General features: G+C 46.2%; 2 protein-coding genes across 3 annotated transcripts; one reads left to right on the top strand and one right to left on the bottom strand.

The window, feature by feature from the left end:
* Nucleotides 1–228: 228 nt before the first annotated feature.
* On the bottom strand, nt 229–11,089 carry LOC118310064 (bone morphogenetic protein 7-like). The gene is made up of 7 exons (XM_035632833.2): nt 8,986–11,089; nt 4,808–4,997; nt 2,285–2,433; nt 1,794–2,000; nt 1,606–1,679; nt 1,385–1,495; nt 229–1,296 (listed from the first exon to the last, which is right to left on the bottom strand). The coding sequence occupies exons 1-7, from the start codon at nt 9,383–9,385 to the stop codon at nt 1,147–1,149; spliced, it is 1,281 nt and encodes a 426-aa protein (XP_035488726.1). The 5' UTR covers nt 9,386–11,089; the 3' UTR covers nt 229–1,146.
* Nucleotides 11,090–11,826: 737 nt separating this feature from the next.
* Nucleotides 11,827–16,623, top strand: rae1 (ribonucleic acid export 1). Of its 2 annotated transcripts, XM_035632645.2 has the most exons (13): nt 11,854–11,955; nt 12,628–12,735; nt 12,860–12,964; nt 13,148–13,240; nt 13,336–13,422; nt 13,507–13,593; nt 13,978–14,049; nt 14,146–14,253; nt 14,378–14,484; nt 14,717–14,792; nt 15,240–15,434; nt 15,543–15,628; nt 16,206–16,623. In XM_035632645.2, coding segments are annotated over exons 2-13 (1,107 nt in total). In that variant the 5' UTR covers nt 11,854–11,955; nt 12,628–12,645; the 3' UTR covers nt 16,207–16,623. The 2 variants fall into 2 exon arrangements, with proteins under 2 accessions (XP_035488537.1, XP_035488538.1); XM_035632644.1 differs by lacking the exon at nt 16,206–16,623 and having other exon boundaries at nt 11,827–11,955; nt 15,543–15,632.
* Nucleotides 16,624–16,692: the final 69 nt, after the last annotated feature.

Raw genomic sequence — 16,692 nt, 5'->3', positions numbered from 1 at the left:
AATGCCGAAATCTTCAGAACTGACAGAAGAATTGAGAATAAGAAATGAACCATGTGGAGAGATTGTTTGATGGGAACTTCTGTTTTCAAGTCAAGTGAAGAATCAACTTCAGCTTGTTTAATGTTGTACTAGTCGAAGGTGGTGACAGCCACTGTAAAGAACATTGTTGAGCCCAAATAAGGTATGAAAAAAACAACCCACACATCTGATTCATGTTAGATGGTTTCCATTTATTCAACTACTTTACTCTTGACAACGTTAAATTCCAGCCTCGGTTTGATCACCTGCAGCTCTGCTCTGACTCCAGACAGGCAGCTGCAGCCGGGGGTGACGGTACACGCCCTGATGTTCCGCCTCACGAGGAGGAATCACTGACATCTTGCAGACCGTCGGCCTTTCGCGCGGCCTGGTGATATATGTCTGCACCAGGAGACTGGGCCCAAAAGTCAGGCCTTTCAATCCCACACACTGTTCACTGAGCTCCTCACACATCGGCAGCACACACACACAAACACAAACACCCACACACACACACACACACACACACACACAGGCTGCCAGATGTCTTACACCTGAGCTGGTGCAACTGGCCTCCTGAACAGCCAGTACAGCACCAGAATATATTTTTGTTCCAAAAGACAAGGTGCTGTGGGTGGAGATTAAAAGTTGCACGAGCTGTGTAATGTGTAATCAAATGCACATTTCCGCCCAGGCAACGGTTTATATTCCCATGGCAAATGTCAAGGAAATTTAGATGCAGGTATGTGTACTGTTTTATATGTTCTCTGCAAACAGGGGAAATGGTCGGAAAGTTTTGCATCGTGTTTTCAGCAATCCATGTGTTGTTGCATCTAAAGTGACTCCCCACTGTTCAGTTGCACTTTTTTTCCAGTCACACTAAAAGGAAACAAAGGAAAGCCTTTGTTCAGCCTCTCTCTGTGACCAATGGCTCTGATTGGGCTTGTGGTAGTGGTTAATACTGCATGGGCGGCTCAGCTGCTGGTCATAAAAAACAGTTCCCCAGAATAAAGCTAGTTCTGTGGCGGGAGCTCCGCCGTTTGATCATCTTGTCTGCGCCTCCTCCACCTCGGTCTTTTTAAGCATCCCCTCCGGGCGTGCAAAAGTCACAGGAGGTGGGCCGGGCCATCAGTGACAGCCACAGGCTCTGACCACCATGTTGCGGTACTTCTTGAGGATGACGTTGGAGCTGTCGTCGAAGTAGAGCACCGAGATGCCGTGGAGCTGCGTCGGGGCACAGCAGGGCTTGGGCACCGTGTCTGGGCTGATAAAGTGCACCTGTGGTTAGAAGAAGCATGAATCAGTGCTCGCAGAGAGCGGGGTTTGCAGTGAAATTGCCTGTCATCGCTGGCTGTCCAGGACTTACCAGAGTTTGCACAATAGCGTGATTTGTGGCGTTCATGTAGGAGTTGAGAGGGAAAGCGCATTCCCCTTCGCAGTAGAATGCCGCATAGCCCTCTGGTGCTATGATCCAGTCCTGAGCAGAGTAAGAAACCACAGACAAAGGCTCAGTTAATGCGTTCCCTTTTGGAAATTCCGTCAAGTGAAATGAAATCCAAATCAAGTTTTTAAAAAAATGAATCGTACCTGCCATCCCAAATCTCTGAAACTGACATACAGCTCGTGTTTTTTGCATCCCTCTTTAGAAAAGCCAAGGTTATCTGAAAGCGAAAAATGTGAATATGAGTTAAGGCAAGTACATAAAAAGGATTATAGACCTAGAGGTCAAAGTCACTACAGCTCTACGATGGTAAGATTTGTAAGGGTCCAGACACCTGTTGCAGCCTCAACTGCCTTCAGTGCATCCTGAACGGTCCTCTGAGGTTTGGAGCGGTTGGCCTGGCGACCCTTGTGGCCCTGGGCAGAACGGATGCTGCGGAAGCGCACCTCACTGGCTTTGAAGAAGGCAACCATGAAGGGCTGCTTGTCCTGGGGTCCGCTGCCCGTCACCAGCCCGGCCAGTCGGGGGTTCCTCCTCTGGCCTGCAGGGGGAGACAGGGGAGGCAAATCTTGAAACATTTGAGTTTCTACCAAACAGATCTTTTGTTCGTCCTAATATTACCACAACGAAAGCAATCGTAAGTTAAACTATAAGAGAGTTCAAGACGTCTCTGGGCTGATTTACTCTTCTTTTAAAACCACAGGATTTAAAGAATACATTCATCACGACCATTAATCTTTACTGTAGACAAAGACTGCAGTGTGCTGCATCTACGGAACCCCCCCCCCCCCCGCCCCTCCCAATGATTGTATGTCAGCGACTGACCATGGCTGTCGTCCAAGACCAGGTGCAGGCCGAGGTTCTGCTCAGGTTTGACCAGCCAAAGGTTACTGGTGGGGGTCAGGTCAAACACCAGCCAGCCCTCCTCTGCAGCCCAAACATCCCGCTGGTCCAGCAGCAACAGCTCCACTTCACTGGGGAGAGAAACACAGATGTCTAAACACATACATTTTTAAGCCTATTATTTACTTTCTTTAATAAAAGCTACTGCTATTATCAATTGGTGCGGCAGACGTTGCTGATCCTCTCTCTCTCTCTCTCTCTCTCTCTCTCTCTCTCTCTCTCTCTCTCTCCTCTCACCCCAACAGGTGGAGGCAGATGGCCGCCCATCCTGACTCTGTTCCGGTGTCGTCCTTTGACAAGAAAGTTTTCCTTCCCTCCACTGTCGCCAAGTATTTGCTCATTGTGGGAACTGTTGAGTTCCTCTCTATTGTATTTAAAAGGTCTCTCGACCTCGCGATAGCGTATGTTGTGATTTGGTGCCATACGGAAACAATTAAACTGAATAGGACCGACTGTTTGACGTACACTCAAAACTCAGATTTGTTGAAGTTTCCTTGGAAGCGAGACTGTCACCCATCCCTACTTGCGAGTAGACAAAACGGAGGAGCGATGAGGTTTGTATGAACAGTTATAACATGTGTGGCCCTCTCGTATATACAGTTTAGATAGAAAGTAATAGGACAACTTGTTTTTTTTGTTTTTTATGATAACACTCTAATAAAACATTAATGGTGTGTTTTGGATTGACAAAAATATTAGTTTTTACATGTTATGTTTCATCCCTTTCCGTTGCCATTACTGTTTACTGTTTTACGTGTTATTCCATCCATCTTAAAATTCTAAATGATGTTTTATTTCATTATTTGTCTTGTTTGTTTTCTTGTTTGGTTTATTTGTCCTTTGTGAAGCACGTAGCAGCGCCGCGTTGCTACTTTTCAGACTTTCAAACAAATCGCATTGCAAATGAACCAGATATTAAACATGATCACATTAAGTCACATTAACTTTGACCGGTGCGGCACAATGTGCTGTGGCCTAAAGTCATTGTCCAGTCATTGTTCACCAAATGTGCATGGAAACAACTTCAAAGCTGAGAGAGAACTATATATTATAGCCATTGTTTCATTCATTGTTTTCAAAAGTTTGCTAGAATACAGCCTCTGTTTCGCATAAACTGGTTTAACAGACGGTAAAAGAAAACAGGAAGACAAAGACGATACGATGACGAACTACCTCTTAAGTTTGATAAGATTGGATTTGGAATAAGCCTCAAAATAAATTTAAAAAAAAGAACGCATGCCAACCTGAACACGCAGGGCGAAGCCCCCTGAATCATGAACTCCACCCCACCGCTAGCAGTCGTTATCAAAGGAGCATTCTCTTAAACTTCCCAGAAGAAAACAACCCTCCACTGCCGCGTTGTCTTGAGGGCAGATTTCACGGACAATAGCTTTTGTTTACAGACGGAGTTTGGGGCCTGCAGGCAGACGTCTGCCGTTCAGTCCTGCTGCCTGCTCGTCTACACGGAGTGGCCTTTGCGTCTGTGAATGACAATGGCGCTGCCCTTAACAGCGTCATCCACCCCACTGTCCCCGATGAAGGACTTGTGAAATCTACCGCCTGCACGCGACGGGACTCCTCCTGTTCCCTGATGAGATTCTGTGACGTGGGCGGATGCTGCGATGCTTTGATTGGTGAGGACGACGTGCCCTTCAACAGGAAAATCTGTCACGTTCTTATCCCGTTTCCGGTGTGGTCTTAAAACCAGGGGACAGTGTGAGCGCAACACAGACAGCGGCAGACTGACAAACCAACCGGAGCTACGGGCGGATTGGACAACGTTGGGGGAACAACCACCTGTGCAGCAGAGCAAAGAGTGAGGCGAGGTCTTGGGGGCTCAGAGAGTCATTTGCGGTCGGAGCTGCGTGTTATATGTGCAGGTCTCCCGGGGGCCGGTGTGAGCGTGAACCTGCTCTGGAGAGAGCCACTGACTTTCTGTAATTGAGGCTAATGTCTGTGTAAACAGCTCCGGCGCTGACACTAACATCAGCAGAAATAACCCGTGGGGAAATATATGCAGACACCGCCAGTGCAGGCATACTGTGTTTTTGAAACGCTCTCCGAGACAAGAGGATAATCACCGCAAAGGCACGGTGCATGCAGCTGACATGAATACTCGCAAGGTTAGTTTAAAGTAGTAGTGATGATGAATAAATAACAAGCATTGACAGTGTTCTGTGGATTATCCAAAATAATGAGAACGCTGTTTCTGCAAAGTCGTGTGAACAACATCATATTCAGAATGTATTTCGTCGTACTGGGGGGTTTCTCAAAGTGGAGTTGAGCATTTTGACCAGAGCCATTTGGGGGTTTTTATGGAACCAGAATTAAAATGATGACAACATTGTGCTGACACAATCAGCAAATGGAGGTTGTCTGTCAGCATAGAAAGGGTCAAATGAGTGGAAGCTGAACATTTACAGAAAACAAAACAAACAGCCGTACCTGTCCGAAGGCTCCTGCAGGACCTGGTAGATGCTGACCCTGAAGGTCTCGTTCTCGTAGCGCTCCTGGATGAAGTCCTTGTAAACCCTGAACTCGGCCGCTGTGACCGCCTCTCCCTCCGGAATACGGGAGAGGTCGAAACGAAATTCCCTCCGGTGCTGCTGGTAGAGAAGATCCTGACCCGGGTCAACTATCGGGGGGGGGGGGGGGGGGGGGGAGACAGAAGCCGTGAATCAACAAATTCTCCTCCCAACTGTGATATACCACTGTGATCAACGGCTGATTGTTATCTCCCCAGCTGACGCACACGCCCAGGAAAATTATATTTCTCAGCCTCGCGGGGGGAAAGTTTGTGCATGTGCGGAAAGAAACTAAAAAAAACGCTGAGTACAATCGGATGGTGAACCAGCCAGCGGCTGCGGTGTCTGTCAGAGCTGTCGCTCACTCAAAAGGGATTCTCTGATGTGTGTCGCTCTGCCCACGTCTCGGAAGCACCGAGACAGGAAAAAATCCGGCTTCCACGGGTGAAGTGATTGATCTAAACATCACTTAAGTCGAAGTCTGCCATACGGGCCAATGTGGGGGAGAGAGAAAACACACACTCGGAGCTCAGTTTGGCTCCCTGTTTAAACTGCACACATGTGCCGACCACAAGAAAAGGCCCGTTAAGGCACTGCCCGGAAAACCGCAGCAGCCAGTGTGCTTTCACAAACACACTCACGTAAAGTATAGAGGGCCGCACAAATTCACGTGCGACTTAACTACCGGCGTCTGCGCCACCCACACCTCCCTGATCATTTTGCCATGCGTTGCCGTCGAGTGACTTCGTCCTGATTGCGGAGGATGGAAGTGACGCAGCAGCCGGTGGCACCGTGGGGTTTCCGCCCCGCCCTGGGCCAGCTGAGGCCCTCGGACACACTCAGAGTTTCCAGGGGAACGGTGGTCAGAGAGGGGGAGAGACCCCAGAGCTCCCTGAAGCTTTCCAGTGTCGTGTTTTCACAGCGCCGGCCGATGTGTTTGTCCTTGGAAAAGAGCCGCGGAGGTCTCTGGTGAAGGTGTGCAGAGCCCGAGCGGGCGATTGGCCCCTCTTAAACACATCCTGCCCAGTGGCATGCGTCATGACATCATCGTGACATCAACCGGCTGACGGTCGACTATTGTTTCAGTGCACAGAGACCCGCGTACACAGTACCCCAACACTAGAAAAACACGACCTTTTTCTTTTCACAAAAAGCAGAAAAAGCACACACACACACACACACACACACACACACACACACACACACACAGACTCTGGGTCTTCTAAAAACACTTCTAACGACACACACGCGCTCGCACGCACACACACACACACAGGCCGCTCGTCGTTTAAGAGCGGCGCATTCTGAACCCTGCGAGTCATTTGTTTGACCGCAATTAAATACTGGAAGGGAGCGAGGGCTGTTTTTATGAAAGCAATAATTGCTTGTAAGGACTCGGTGTGTTTACGTTAGAGACCATTAGCTGCAGAGATCAGACCTCAGATATGCAAACTTCCTTCTGGGAGGCATTTCAACACTTCGGGGTTACTTTCTGACACCGCGGGGCCACACAGCCACGGAGATATCATTAACTGACTGCAGTTTTATAGGAAGTGGGGAAGGGTTTTGTCTATTTTTATTTGTTACAAATCAGCGTGGGCGGTTTTTAAGATGTATCACAATTGCTGCATTCAACAAGGCTTTGACGAGGAAAATGGGATCTTCACGTGTCTTGAACGTGTTCTGTACAACTGCCTTGCTCTTTGCCATGTTGACGATTTTTGACTAAATGAAAGTAAACATTGTAAATAATACAAAAAGCAATTTCTTAATGTCTGCAAGTTTTTAACCATATTTTACACCCTGAATTTTGCCCCTATTCGCAAATCTGCTGCAGAATGTGGAGGAGGAGAGGGGGCCGCGCAGCTGCAACTGGAGATTAAGATTAAAAAGAAAGTGATTATTTGTGCACATGGATGTAAGAGAGAGAAGTTAATGAGATTGTTCTGGCGGCGGCAAAGGAAATTCTCCTTATGCTATACCCACAGATCAGATTAGCAGGACAAACACATTTCTTCCTGCACGCTCTCAAAAAAACCACAATAACCCTTCTGTCCTCCAACTGTTGAGAGTTTTGAGAGCATTGTGAACTCGTTCCTTTTTGTTCCTCTTCTTATTTTCTGATGAAAGCCAGTGTCTTTTCTTGTCATTAAGCCTTTTTCCCGTGCTCGGCTGGTGTGCGGCGGTCCGCTCCAACAAGAAGTCCATAGTGAACGCTTGTGTTCTCGTCTCCCGGCAAAGACTAAACAAGGACGAGCGGAGACCTCAAATGATGAGACTAACAGCAGAGTCAGGCTTAAGCAGTATATGTTCAATGCTTTTTTATAAACTAATGTGCAATAGCAGCCTCCTTGATGACAATGAAACCAATTCTCTGTCCTGTGATTCTGGAGTACAGCCGGTGGTTTAACATCTGAAGCCATACACGTGCATGAAAGTTTTCAATTCACAAGCTAAAATACTATTTTACATATATATATATATATATATAAAAACAAGAGGGGCTGAATACCTCCTTTGTATGACTTCCCATTTAATGCTATTAACTTCACTTGAGGATGCGGAGTAAACGTTGTTTGAAATAATTAGAGAAGCCACTTGAACCACCGTCTATTTGTATCTGTGTATCCGGGTACGCTGGCAGGAGGGATTGGACGCCCCCCCCCCCCCCCCCCCCCCCCCCCCCCCCGCTGGAAGCTGTGGTCTTTGGAAAGGAAATAATCCAGTTCGGTCTTGAAGCGATCACCCAGGGACCACCAAGACGGAGCCACTCCAGCACAGTGTGGGAGCGTAAGCGAAAAGCTCTGCCGATCATCAGCACGGGAGGCTGCGGTGGGCTTGAGACTGGAGAGAGGAATAATACAAACTCATTGTGTCCTCTGTTTCCCCTCCTTCCTCTCTCTAGTCAACGTCTACAGATGTGGAACCGCACAAATCTGTTGCTGGTTTTCAGGAACCATGTTTCCAGATCTCATTAGCTATAAATACTGTATATTAGGAGTTCACGACTGAGGACATCAAATTCATGTTGTGCTTTTTTCTTATTTTTTTTACAGCTTCCAAATGTTTAGCATTAACTACAGGCCGATTGAAAAAACTGCATCTGATTGAGCAGATGGTTGAATTAAAGGTTTCTCGGGGGAGACGCATCTGTGATGAACAAACTTCATCTCCTCACATTGACCTCTAGGCCGAGCCCGAGCCCCGGGGCAGGAGAGGGCCGCTAAGAAGGCACCGGTTGGTTTTGGACGTAACCACATCCGGATAAGAGCCACAGGCACCGTACCATCTGCTTGTTTCACCATAGTGATATCAGAGCCGCCGCAGGATCTCCAAGGGAAACAAAGCCGGGAGTTGCCTTTTATTAATTCAATAACGTCTGCGTGAGCCTTAAACTCCAACCTGTGGCCGCCGTGGGATTCACGGACAGACGCGGATACAGGAATGCGCGCACACCTGTAACAACAGAGATTACCACAGCAATAACATGTGTTTAGATGCAGCTTGTATCTTGATCTCCTTCAACTTGTCTCTCCCGCTCCCCGGGGGTTCAGAAATGCCTGTTCAATTCCTAGTCATGCGAAACAAAGCCATGCCAAAGCCTCTCCCCCAGAGCTTTGAAGGGATTCCGCGGGGGAATCGGATACAGGCATGTTGTCATAACATTTACAGCTTGGAATGCATAATGCTGGGATTTCGGGTGCAGGAAAGTGACCGACAAGCCACAATGTCAGTGACACAGAGACTTTCTCGCAGTGGCACACGCACTTAATCAATGCACTGTGTGCTATAGTGTGGTGGCTGTAGAGGAGTTGACAAGAAAAGGGCAAACGTTTTTTAAGGCTTGATCCTTGAGTTGATCGACTCAGATAACGATCACAGAACTGCCCCTGAACAACATAACATAATGATGTTGTCTGCCATTGACATTTTTTTTAACCCAAGTAACTAAAAAAAATCACAGACAATTAAAAAAAAAAAAATCCAATGTAATTATGTTGCTAAACTCCTTCACTCTGTGATTATGATATATGATAATGTTAAGGCAACTTGAAAGAGAATTGAAAGGACTCCCAAAACTTGAGTTTGTGAACTTACCGAGGTTGACGAAGCTCATCACCATGTCTGCGTCATCCAAGAAGCGGCTGTCCTGTGGGGTCACCGCGGGGGACGCCTGGGTCGGCGAGACGGGCCTGTAGTACGAGTAGCCCGGGAAGAGCGCCGCGTCCGTGGAGACGGTGTTGTACAGGTCCAGCATGAACATCGGGGCCGCGTTGTGCTTGGCGTGGACGTGCGGCCGCGGGCGGTGCGGCAGCCCCAGGATGGAGAGGATCTCCCGCTGCATCTCCCTGCGCTCCTGGCTCCGCAGCCGCCGCTGGATGAAGCTGGAGCGCACCTCGTTGTCCGCGGAGAAGTTGGAGAAGGCGACCTGCGCGGCCAGCGCGCAGTGAGCCCACGACAGGACGGTGGCCACTGTCGCCCAGGCGCTCGTCACCATCGTACGCGGAGCTTTACGCGCGGCACCAAGTCGAAAGCTACAGACTGGAGATGCGGCTCCTTTTTCTTCTTTTTTTTTTTTTTATAAAGAGTCCTCCTTCATGTGGAGAGAAGAAGACACGCGATCCTCTATAAAGTCGCGCTATCGTTCCCTCATCACGTTCCGTTGCGCACCGCGTGACGCAGCCGTGCGCTCTTCTAGGTGGCAATTTGGGAATGGATTTTATTGGGGCTGCGTCAGGGGAGGGGCAGAAAAAGGGTTCAGAATGGGATAAACCAAGGGAGCAATGACTGGGACAGCGTGTGGGAGTGAGGCAATGGGCGATGGATCAGTGTTCTTTCATGTGCACTTCTTCTCTATCTCGGTAATAAGATGGGTGGGGTGTTGACCCTTCAGACCCAAGTGTCCCATCACTGAGTCCTTTGTTTGGACATGATTGTTTGGCCATTGATGAAAGTGGGCTCCAGCTCATAATCTGAATAGCACACATGTTTACCCCCGTGACTCTTTCTTTTGCTCTGCAAGTCTGGCAGCAGCTTCTCTCTCCTGTGAAAAAAATGTCAGTTCTAACTTCAAAGGCCATGCGCACTTATTTTCAAGTCCCATTCCATTTTGCTGTTCACAGATAAATGTAGTGGCACATGTGCCTTAACCGAGATACCCCTCCACCAAAAGATCGGTCTAAAGGTAAAGAGAGGAAATCCCTTAATCCCTTCTTCAACGCAGACACCTTTGAACGCAAACAATAAACTCGGGCCCACCCTAATTGTTGAGGGGTCTGAGTGATCAAGCCCAGGTACATGATGGGACATGCCAATGGCCCCTATGAATTACAACAACACTATGTAAAGCACTCCTCTGTGACTGCTTTAATAGAGCGTTAATGGGCTGGAGGGCGGGTGACGAATGACAAAGGAAGGAAGGACAGATTATACATGTTTCTAAACTTTTGATTTGGCGACAGCAGTGACTGGATCAGCACACATATTTCAAGGGAGGAGGCGAATGTGTCATAGCCACTAAACCGCAATGGCCTTTTTTTTTACGAATGTGCTTCTCTGTTTCTCCAACTTCTATTTCCAACTTTTTTCTCCTCGTACAAAGGGGGTGAGGGGTGAGCTGGGGGCACTGAATCAACCCATAAACAAATAAATTCAAACTAAAATGATCCAATAAAACGCCTTAGTACCCGAAAAAAATGTTGTTTTCCCAGCCGAGGTCACTTTACATGACTCATTCCTTGAAACCCCAAATAAACCCCAAGAGTCCTCCCTGTCCACTACAAACATTTGTAAACATTGGTACTTCTTAATGGTGACCTTTTTGAGACTGTAAAAAAAAATCTACTTTGCTCAAGGACTCTTCAACAGGGTGGATGTCGTTTGACATAGCAGTCTCATAATTCAATATTCTATTAATCTACTTCATATATACTGACTGGAGAGTCCAGTGTGGATCATTCATTGCATCTCCCACTGGGGCTACAAACACACTCTGTGTGTCATACCATTGTAATGCTCACACCATGATGAATACGAAGCACTGAAAAATGGTTTGTTTTGTCCACATATTATGATCTGCCGTACTAGAAACTCTTGGTATTGATTCTCCACCACCAAAAATCTTTACCCCATATTCAACTGTCCTAATTGTTTTTCAACTTGATTTTTTTGTCTAGGAGTTTTGTCTAGGAGTTTGCTATTAGCTAGCTCGCCTTTCTTTTGAAAGAAATTAATTAACAGTTGTTTTTCCCATGCTTTGTTAATCTTCTCTTTCTTTTCTCTCTTTTCTCTCACCCTGATTTTACTTTCTTGAGGGGCCCTCAGAGAACATCCACTCTAAAAAAAACATTTTTAAAAGATAGTTACGTCTCTCAACCAATGTTTTCAGTCAATTTTGTATTATGTTATGACACCAATAATTAGAAAACACTGATTACAAACCCCCCCATACACACATACCCTTGGGCCCTGGGTAGTGTCCCCCCCCCCCCTCCCCCCAGTGCTACGCCCATGCTTCTACCTCTACATTTCAGATGTTTTTACAACACTGACATGACCTGTTAAAGGTTGGCTACAGAATGTTCACCAACTGCAACTGCTTGTCAATGCCTCTTTTATAATCTTAATAACAGATCTAACACTCTAACTCGAATGTGCACTCCACTTAGTGGTGCCTGTGGGAAACAAAGTTAGTCTAAATATGAAAGGGACTGTGGCTTGGTCAATTAAGAGTAGGACCAATAATAACCTGCATGTATCTGTCTGTGTGGATCCTCTGTGATAACCTGGCAATAAACGAGAAAACCATACATACATACAGAACTGTACCGTGAATGCAGCAGCTTCTCACAGCATCTTCCACCGATCACCGTGTGGCGCCACTTTTGGTCACATACCGCCCCCAAGCGTTAACTTTCGAAATAGCACCCTCTTTACCCCCGGCGGCCGCTACGTCACCAAACCGCGACACACCGGGGAACAAGCGCCACATTTCTCGTTGCGCCAATTTATTTTGGCATCCTCGGCGTTGCCGCGTTAGCGATAACCGCAACCAAAGCAAATCTGCTGGTATGTATTTCCATGTAGTCACGAGGCGGGGTTGCCGACGCTAACAGTGTTTGGATGCGGCGTTTGCAGGAAAGTTAGCGGCCACGGTTGATGGTCTGAGAAACGGACCTAGCTAACGTTTGCTAGCGAGGATGCTCATCCTCATTGTCGGACCCACATTGTTGTTGAATTAGCATCGAACGAGCCGAGGTGTATTTAAAATACTCCACGCGGCTAAACTGTCAACGTGCCGAACACGCCAGCCACCTGCCCGGTGTTGAGAAGCTAGCAGCGGTGACTGACGGAATTAGCCTTTAGCGTTAGCTGCCCGGCTACATGTTGTCAAGTGTCAAACGATTTGGTCAGTGCTACTCGACACGTTACCGTGTCCCGAGTTCTGACATGTAACACTAGTGTGAAGTTGTTTCACTGAGTGGCATGATAATGGTCTGGAAGCAATAGGTCTATAGTCCAGTCTAATGATGTAACATTAAGTACCTGACATTACACACACACACACACACACACACACAGTGTTTGATTCAAGCTACACCCATATTTTTTCAGCTACTGAGTGTTACCTGTAAACACGACTTTTGATGACGTCGATGGATATGCAATATGATGAGTGATGTGGTCTGCTGTTATGTACTCACACTGTGCCTCCGCCTTTGTCTCTCGACTTTTCGTTAGGGATAACGTAAATGCACGATGAGTTTGTTTGGGACGAGCTCCGGGTTCGGGACAGGAGGGACCGGGGTCTTTGGAAGTACAACAACAGACAGCCACAATCCCATGAAGGTAAGCCAAGGCGGTGGAGGAGTATTTGTCACACATATTAACACATTTTCATAATGGCAAGCTGAAAACTGTGTCTTCACCTTTTTGACATGACAACATGTTTTTTCCTTTGTTGTATACGCAGGATGTTGAGGTGACTTCACCTCCAGACGACAGCATCAGCTGTCTGGCTTTCAGTCCGCCCACCATGCCAGGGAACTTCCTGATCGGAGGATCCTGGGCCAACGATGTGAGTGAACTATTCAGTCATAAAAGTGTTGTGCAGTCAATTACAGTGTGTTTAGTGAAACATAGTGTATAACCATTTTAATATTTGATTTGAGTGACATCGAGAGGCTGGAGCATGGCGTCGCAAAGCCCGTATGGTCACAAGCGTTCACCGTTCAATGCTGTTGCATGATCTGACACTCAGGTCAGGTGCTGGGAGGTGCAGGACAATGGACAGACGGTTCCCAAAGCCCAGCAGATGCACACGGGTCCAGTGCTGGACACATGCTGGAGCGATGTGAGTCTCATCGTGCAGAGTGGTCTCGGCACTGCAAGGAGATGCCGTCTGCCAGGCCGTAGAATAACTCATGATGTGCTGTTCTCTTAATCCAGGATGGGAGTAAAGTGTTCACCGCTTCCTGTGACAAGACGGCCAAGATGTGGGATCTTAACAGCAATCAAGCGATGCAGATTGCACAGGTTGGATGAGAGCTCCCCAATCAACCGTGTGTTCACAAGAATGATTTGTAATCAGCTAAGACCTCTCACCATTTGTCCACACAGCATGACGGTCCCATCAAAGCAATCCACTGGATAAAAGCCCCCAACTACAGCTGTATCATGACTGGCAGCTGGGACAAAACACTGAAGGTACAGCGCATTCATTAGCAAGTTAATATCTCTCAATTTCTCAGAGGCAGATATTTTAAACAGTTATAATCATTTCTGCATTTCCATAATAGTCTTAACCTGCTAGTTTTTAATATTAACAATCGCATGCTCGTGAAAAATGTGTTTAGATACAAGGAGGCAGGCACAGGGTGTCTGTTTTTAATTCTTAATGACTGAAACTATACTTAGTTGCAAAGCAGCAGTCAGAAACTCTGACCCATCTCAAGATCATCAGCATTCTCTGTATCTATAATGACCACAATATACTTTATTAACCACAAACATCAGCGAGAGGCTTGTCAAGCTTTGCGGCGCTAATTGTAGTACTGAGAAAAATGAGAGCTGTTTTGTTTCTCTCTTCAGTTCTGGGACACCCGCTCTCCCAATCCAATGATGTCCCTGCAGATGCCAGAGAGATGCTACTGTGCAGATGTTGTACGTGGTTACTGAGGGTTATGACACATATTTTAATACTTAATGATTGGATGATTTATTAAGCTTTTTCCTAACCTTCCTGACCCCGATATGCAGGTTTACCCCATGGCAGTGGTTGCCACGGCCGAGAGAGGCCTGATAGTCTACCAGCTGGAGAACCAGCCCTCTGAATTTCGCAGAATAGACTCCCCTCTCAAACATCAGGTGAATAAATGAAGTGCAGTAAAGTAATTATCTTTTAATTGTTTTTTTTATGCATCATATCTCCTAATCATAGAAAGCATTGTGGCCTTTTGATCTAATGTACTTCCATGCCATTGTCTTGCAGCACCGCTGTGTTGCCATATTCAAGGACAAGCAGAACAAGCCCACAGGCTTTGCACTGGGAAGCATTGAGGGTCGAGTGGCCATCCACTATATCAACCCTCCAAACCCGTGAGTGTGTAAAACAAATACATTTTTGTCTCAACAGAGTGTTTGGAGTCTTGCTCATCAGAAACTACAGGTGTTTCTTTAATTCGGTGGATAACAAACATACTTAATTACTATCGTGTTATAATTTTACATAACATAATAATTTTACAACATCATTTTATAAAGACGTTGCTCTGTCGGTTGAATGCCTGAGGGCAAAGATGATGTGAATGTGTTTGCTGATGTACTTTAGAGCCAAAGACAACTTCACCTTCAAGTGCCACCGGTCCAACGGAACCAACACAACCACGCCACAGGACATCTACGCTGTAAGTTGTCATTTCTGAGGCAGTGTTGACATTGTGAAACAACTGCACCTTTTGTGCATTATCTTTTAAGGAGATTTTATCAGCAAGAGCTTTAATACAGTGTGTTAAAATCATTTTTCACAGCAGATATTCTGCTTGCCATAGCAGGAAAAACTCATTCACATTAACTAGCTGGTAATGTGGTTTTATGCATTAACAATGTTGTAGAGTTTTATTCAGTTTCAATATACATTTTTTAAATTTGCCTATTATAAGATTCTCCTTTAAAGAATTGCACGATGTCCTTTTGTCCATCAGTTGGATTTATAATATCTATGCATTTTCTAAACAATTTGGTTGACTTCACCGTGTGTATCATTTCACAGACTCCATAATATAGTCACCGTTATACACTAGTTTCATGTTTCCACATGTCTCCCCTACTAATTTGCATATTTTCCCCATCAGGTCAATGCCATCTCCTTCCATCCTGTCCATGGCACACTGGCTACTGTGGGCTCAGACGGGCGCTTCAGCTTCTGGGACAAAGACGCCCGCACAAAGTTGAAGACGTCGGAGCAGCTCGACCAGCCTATCACGGCATGCTGCTTCAACCACAATGGCAACATCTTTGCATATGCTTCTAGTTACGACTGGTCAAAGGTAGGAAGTAAAATCTTGTGAACAGGCATTTTTTATTTAGTAGTTCACAGAGTTTCACAAATTATTCGCGTTCTGATGTCTGCTGACATGCGTTCTCAATCCCTTCAGGGCCATGAGTACTACAACCCCCAGAAAAAGAACTACATCTTCCTGAGGAACGCTGCAGAGGAGCTGAAGCCTCGGAACAAGAAATGGTGAGAGAAGTGCTGCCGCTGTGTGTAAAGATGGAGAGTGTGGTCGCGGGGAGGGGCTGCCCCACTTCCTCTGCCCCTGTGACTCACTCTGGGGCTTTTTAAGATACCCTGTTACATGCATAGGTGTGGGCAGTACTGGTTCAGATCTCAGCACTGCAATGTGCTGCTACAAGTAGCCTCATTTTTCAGGATGGGTGCTTCACTGACCTGAGTGATAGGCTTGTGTGTTTTCTGCTGTTACAGTGTAAACAATCTTCCTCTGCACCTGTACAGTCAGTTACTCAGTACTGTTATTAGGAGATGACCTCTACTGGCTTTTTTACAGTATTTAGCCTGTACGTAGTAATGCCGTGCAGTGTGTATTATGAAAAATATATATTTTTGGATTTATTTATTAAGTTATGGCGATAACAATGAAAACAGTTCAAGGATTGCTGAATGTAGATACAAGCAACAATTTATATTGAATCAAACATCATTTGCATTCGCCTATATTTTTGGTACAGAAATAAACAAAAAAAGAAAAAACTCACTGAAAAAATGCTCCTTGTGACTGACTGCTCCCTCTTGTCTTTAGATTCGTCGTGCCAAGTGGCATCTCTTGTGAAGAAATGCAGAAGACCTGCTGCTTTACTGTGTGTATACGCTCGAGACAGACTCCTTCCTTTCGGCAAACACCTGGACCAATGCTGTGGTGCTGCGTGTACTGTGCATGGACCAATCAGAGGGGCCTACCAAACCTGGCGTTGATGACAGCTACGAGACAATTGGCCTTGAGGTTATCATAGAAGGGGAGGGCTGTGTTTGTCATTTATCTTCATGTTATGATTACTTTTTTTTTAAGTGTCCAGCTCCTTTTTCTTTTTTCTTTTCTTTTTTTTTTTTTACAGTTTTCCAAAAGACTTTTCATTCACTTTTGATTTGATGTCACTGTGGGGTATAGCTCCATTAAACGAAACTGGGATGTAAAATAAATAACAAAGTGCATACTCTTAGACGTGAAGATGTTTATTCCAACTTGAGGGAGTAAGCAGGGTAAAAAAATAACCTAATGTGTTTGCTGT

This window comes from Scophthalmus maximus, chromosome 6 (genome assembly GCF_022379125.1).
Source record: "Scophthalmus maximus strain ysfricsl-2021 chromosome 6, ASM2237912v1, whole genome shotgun sequence".
In the NCBI taxonomy this organism is placed as follows: domain Eukaryota; kingdom Metazoa; phylum Chordata; class Actinopteri; order Pleuronectiformes; family Scophthalmidae; genus Scophthalmus; species Scophthalmus maximus.
Note: the sequence above shows the minus strand (reverse complement) of the source record. Positions and strands in the feature narration are given on the sequence as shown.

What these genes read in the sequence shown, in the direction of transcription:
- LOC118310064 (XM_035632833.2), bottom strand. Translation starts at nt 9,385, where the DNA reads ATGGTGACGAGCGCCTGGGCGACAGTGGCCACCGTCCTGTCGTGGGCT. An exon ending in GGTCTTGGACGACAGCCATG is followed by an intron (nt 2,001 to 2,284) that starts GTCAGTCGCTGA and finishes CTCCCCCTGCAG; the next exon opens with GCCAGAGGAGGAACCCCCGA. An exon ending in TCAGAGATTTGGGATGGCAG is followed by an intron (nt 1,496 to 1,605) that starts GTACGATTCATT and finishes TACTCTGCTCAG; the next exon opens with GACTGGATCATAGCACCAGA.
- rae1 (XM_035632644.1), top strand. Translation starts at nt 12,646, where the DNA reads ATGAGTTTGTTTGGGACGAGCTCCGGGTTCGGGACAGGAGGGACCGGG. An exon ending in GAGGATCCTGGGCCAACGAT is followed by an intron (nt 12,965 to 13,147) that starts GTGAGTGAACTA and finishes TCTGACACTCAG; the next exon opens with GTCAGGTGCTGGGAGGTGCA. An exon ending in TGGACACATGCTGGAGCGAT is followed by an intron (nt 13,241 to 13,335) that starts GTGAGTCTCATC and finishes CTCTTAATCCAG; the next exon opens with GATGGGAGTAAAGTGTTCAC.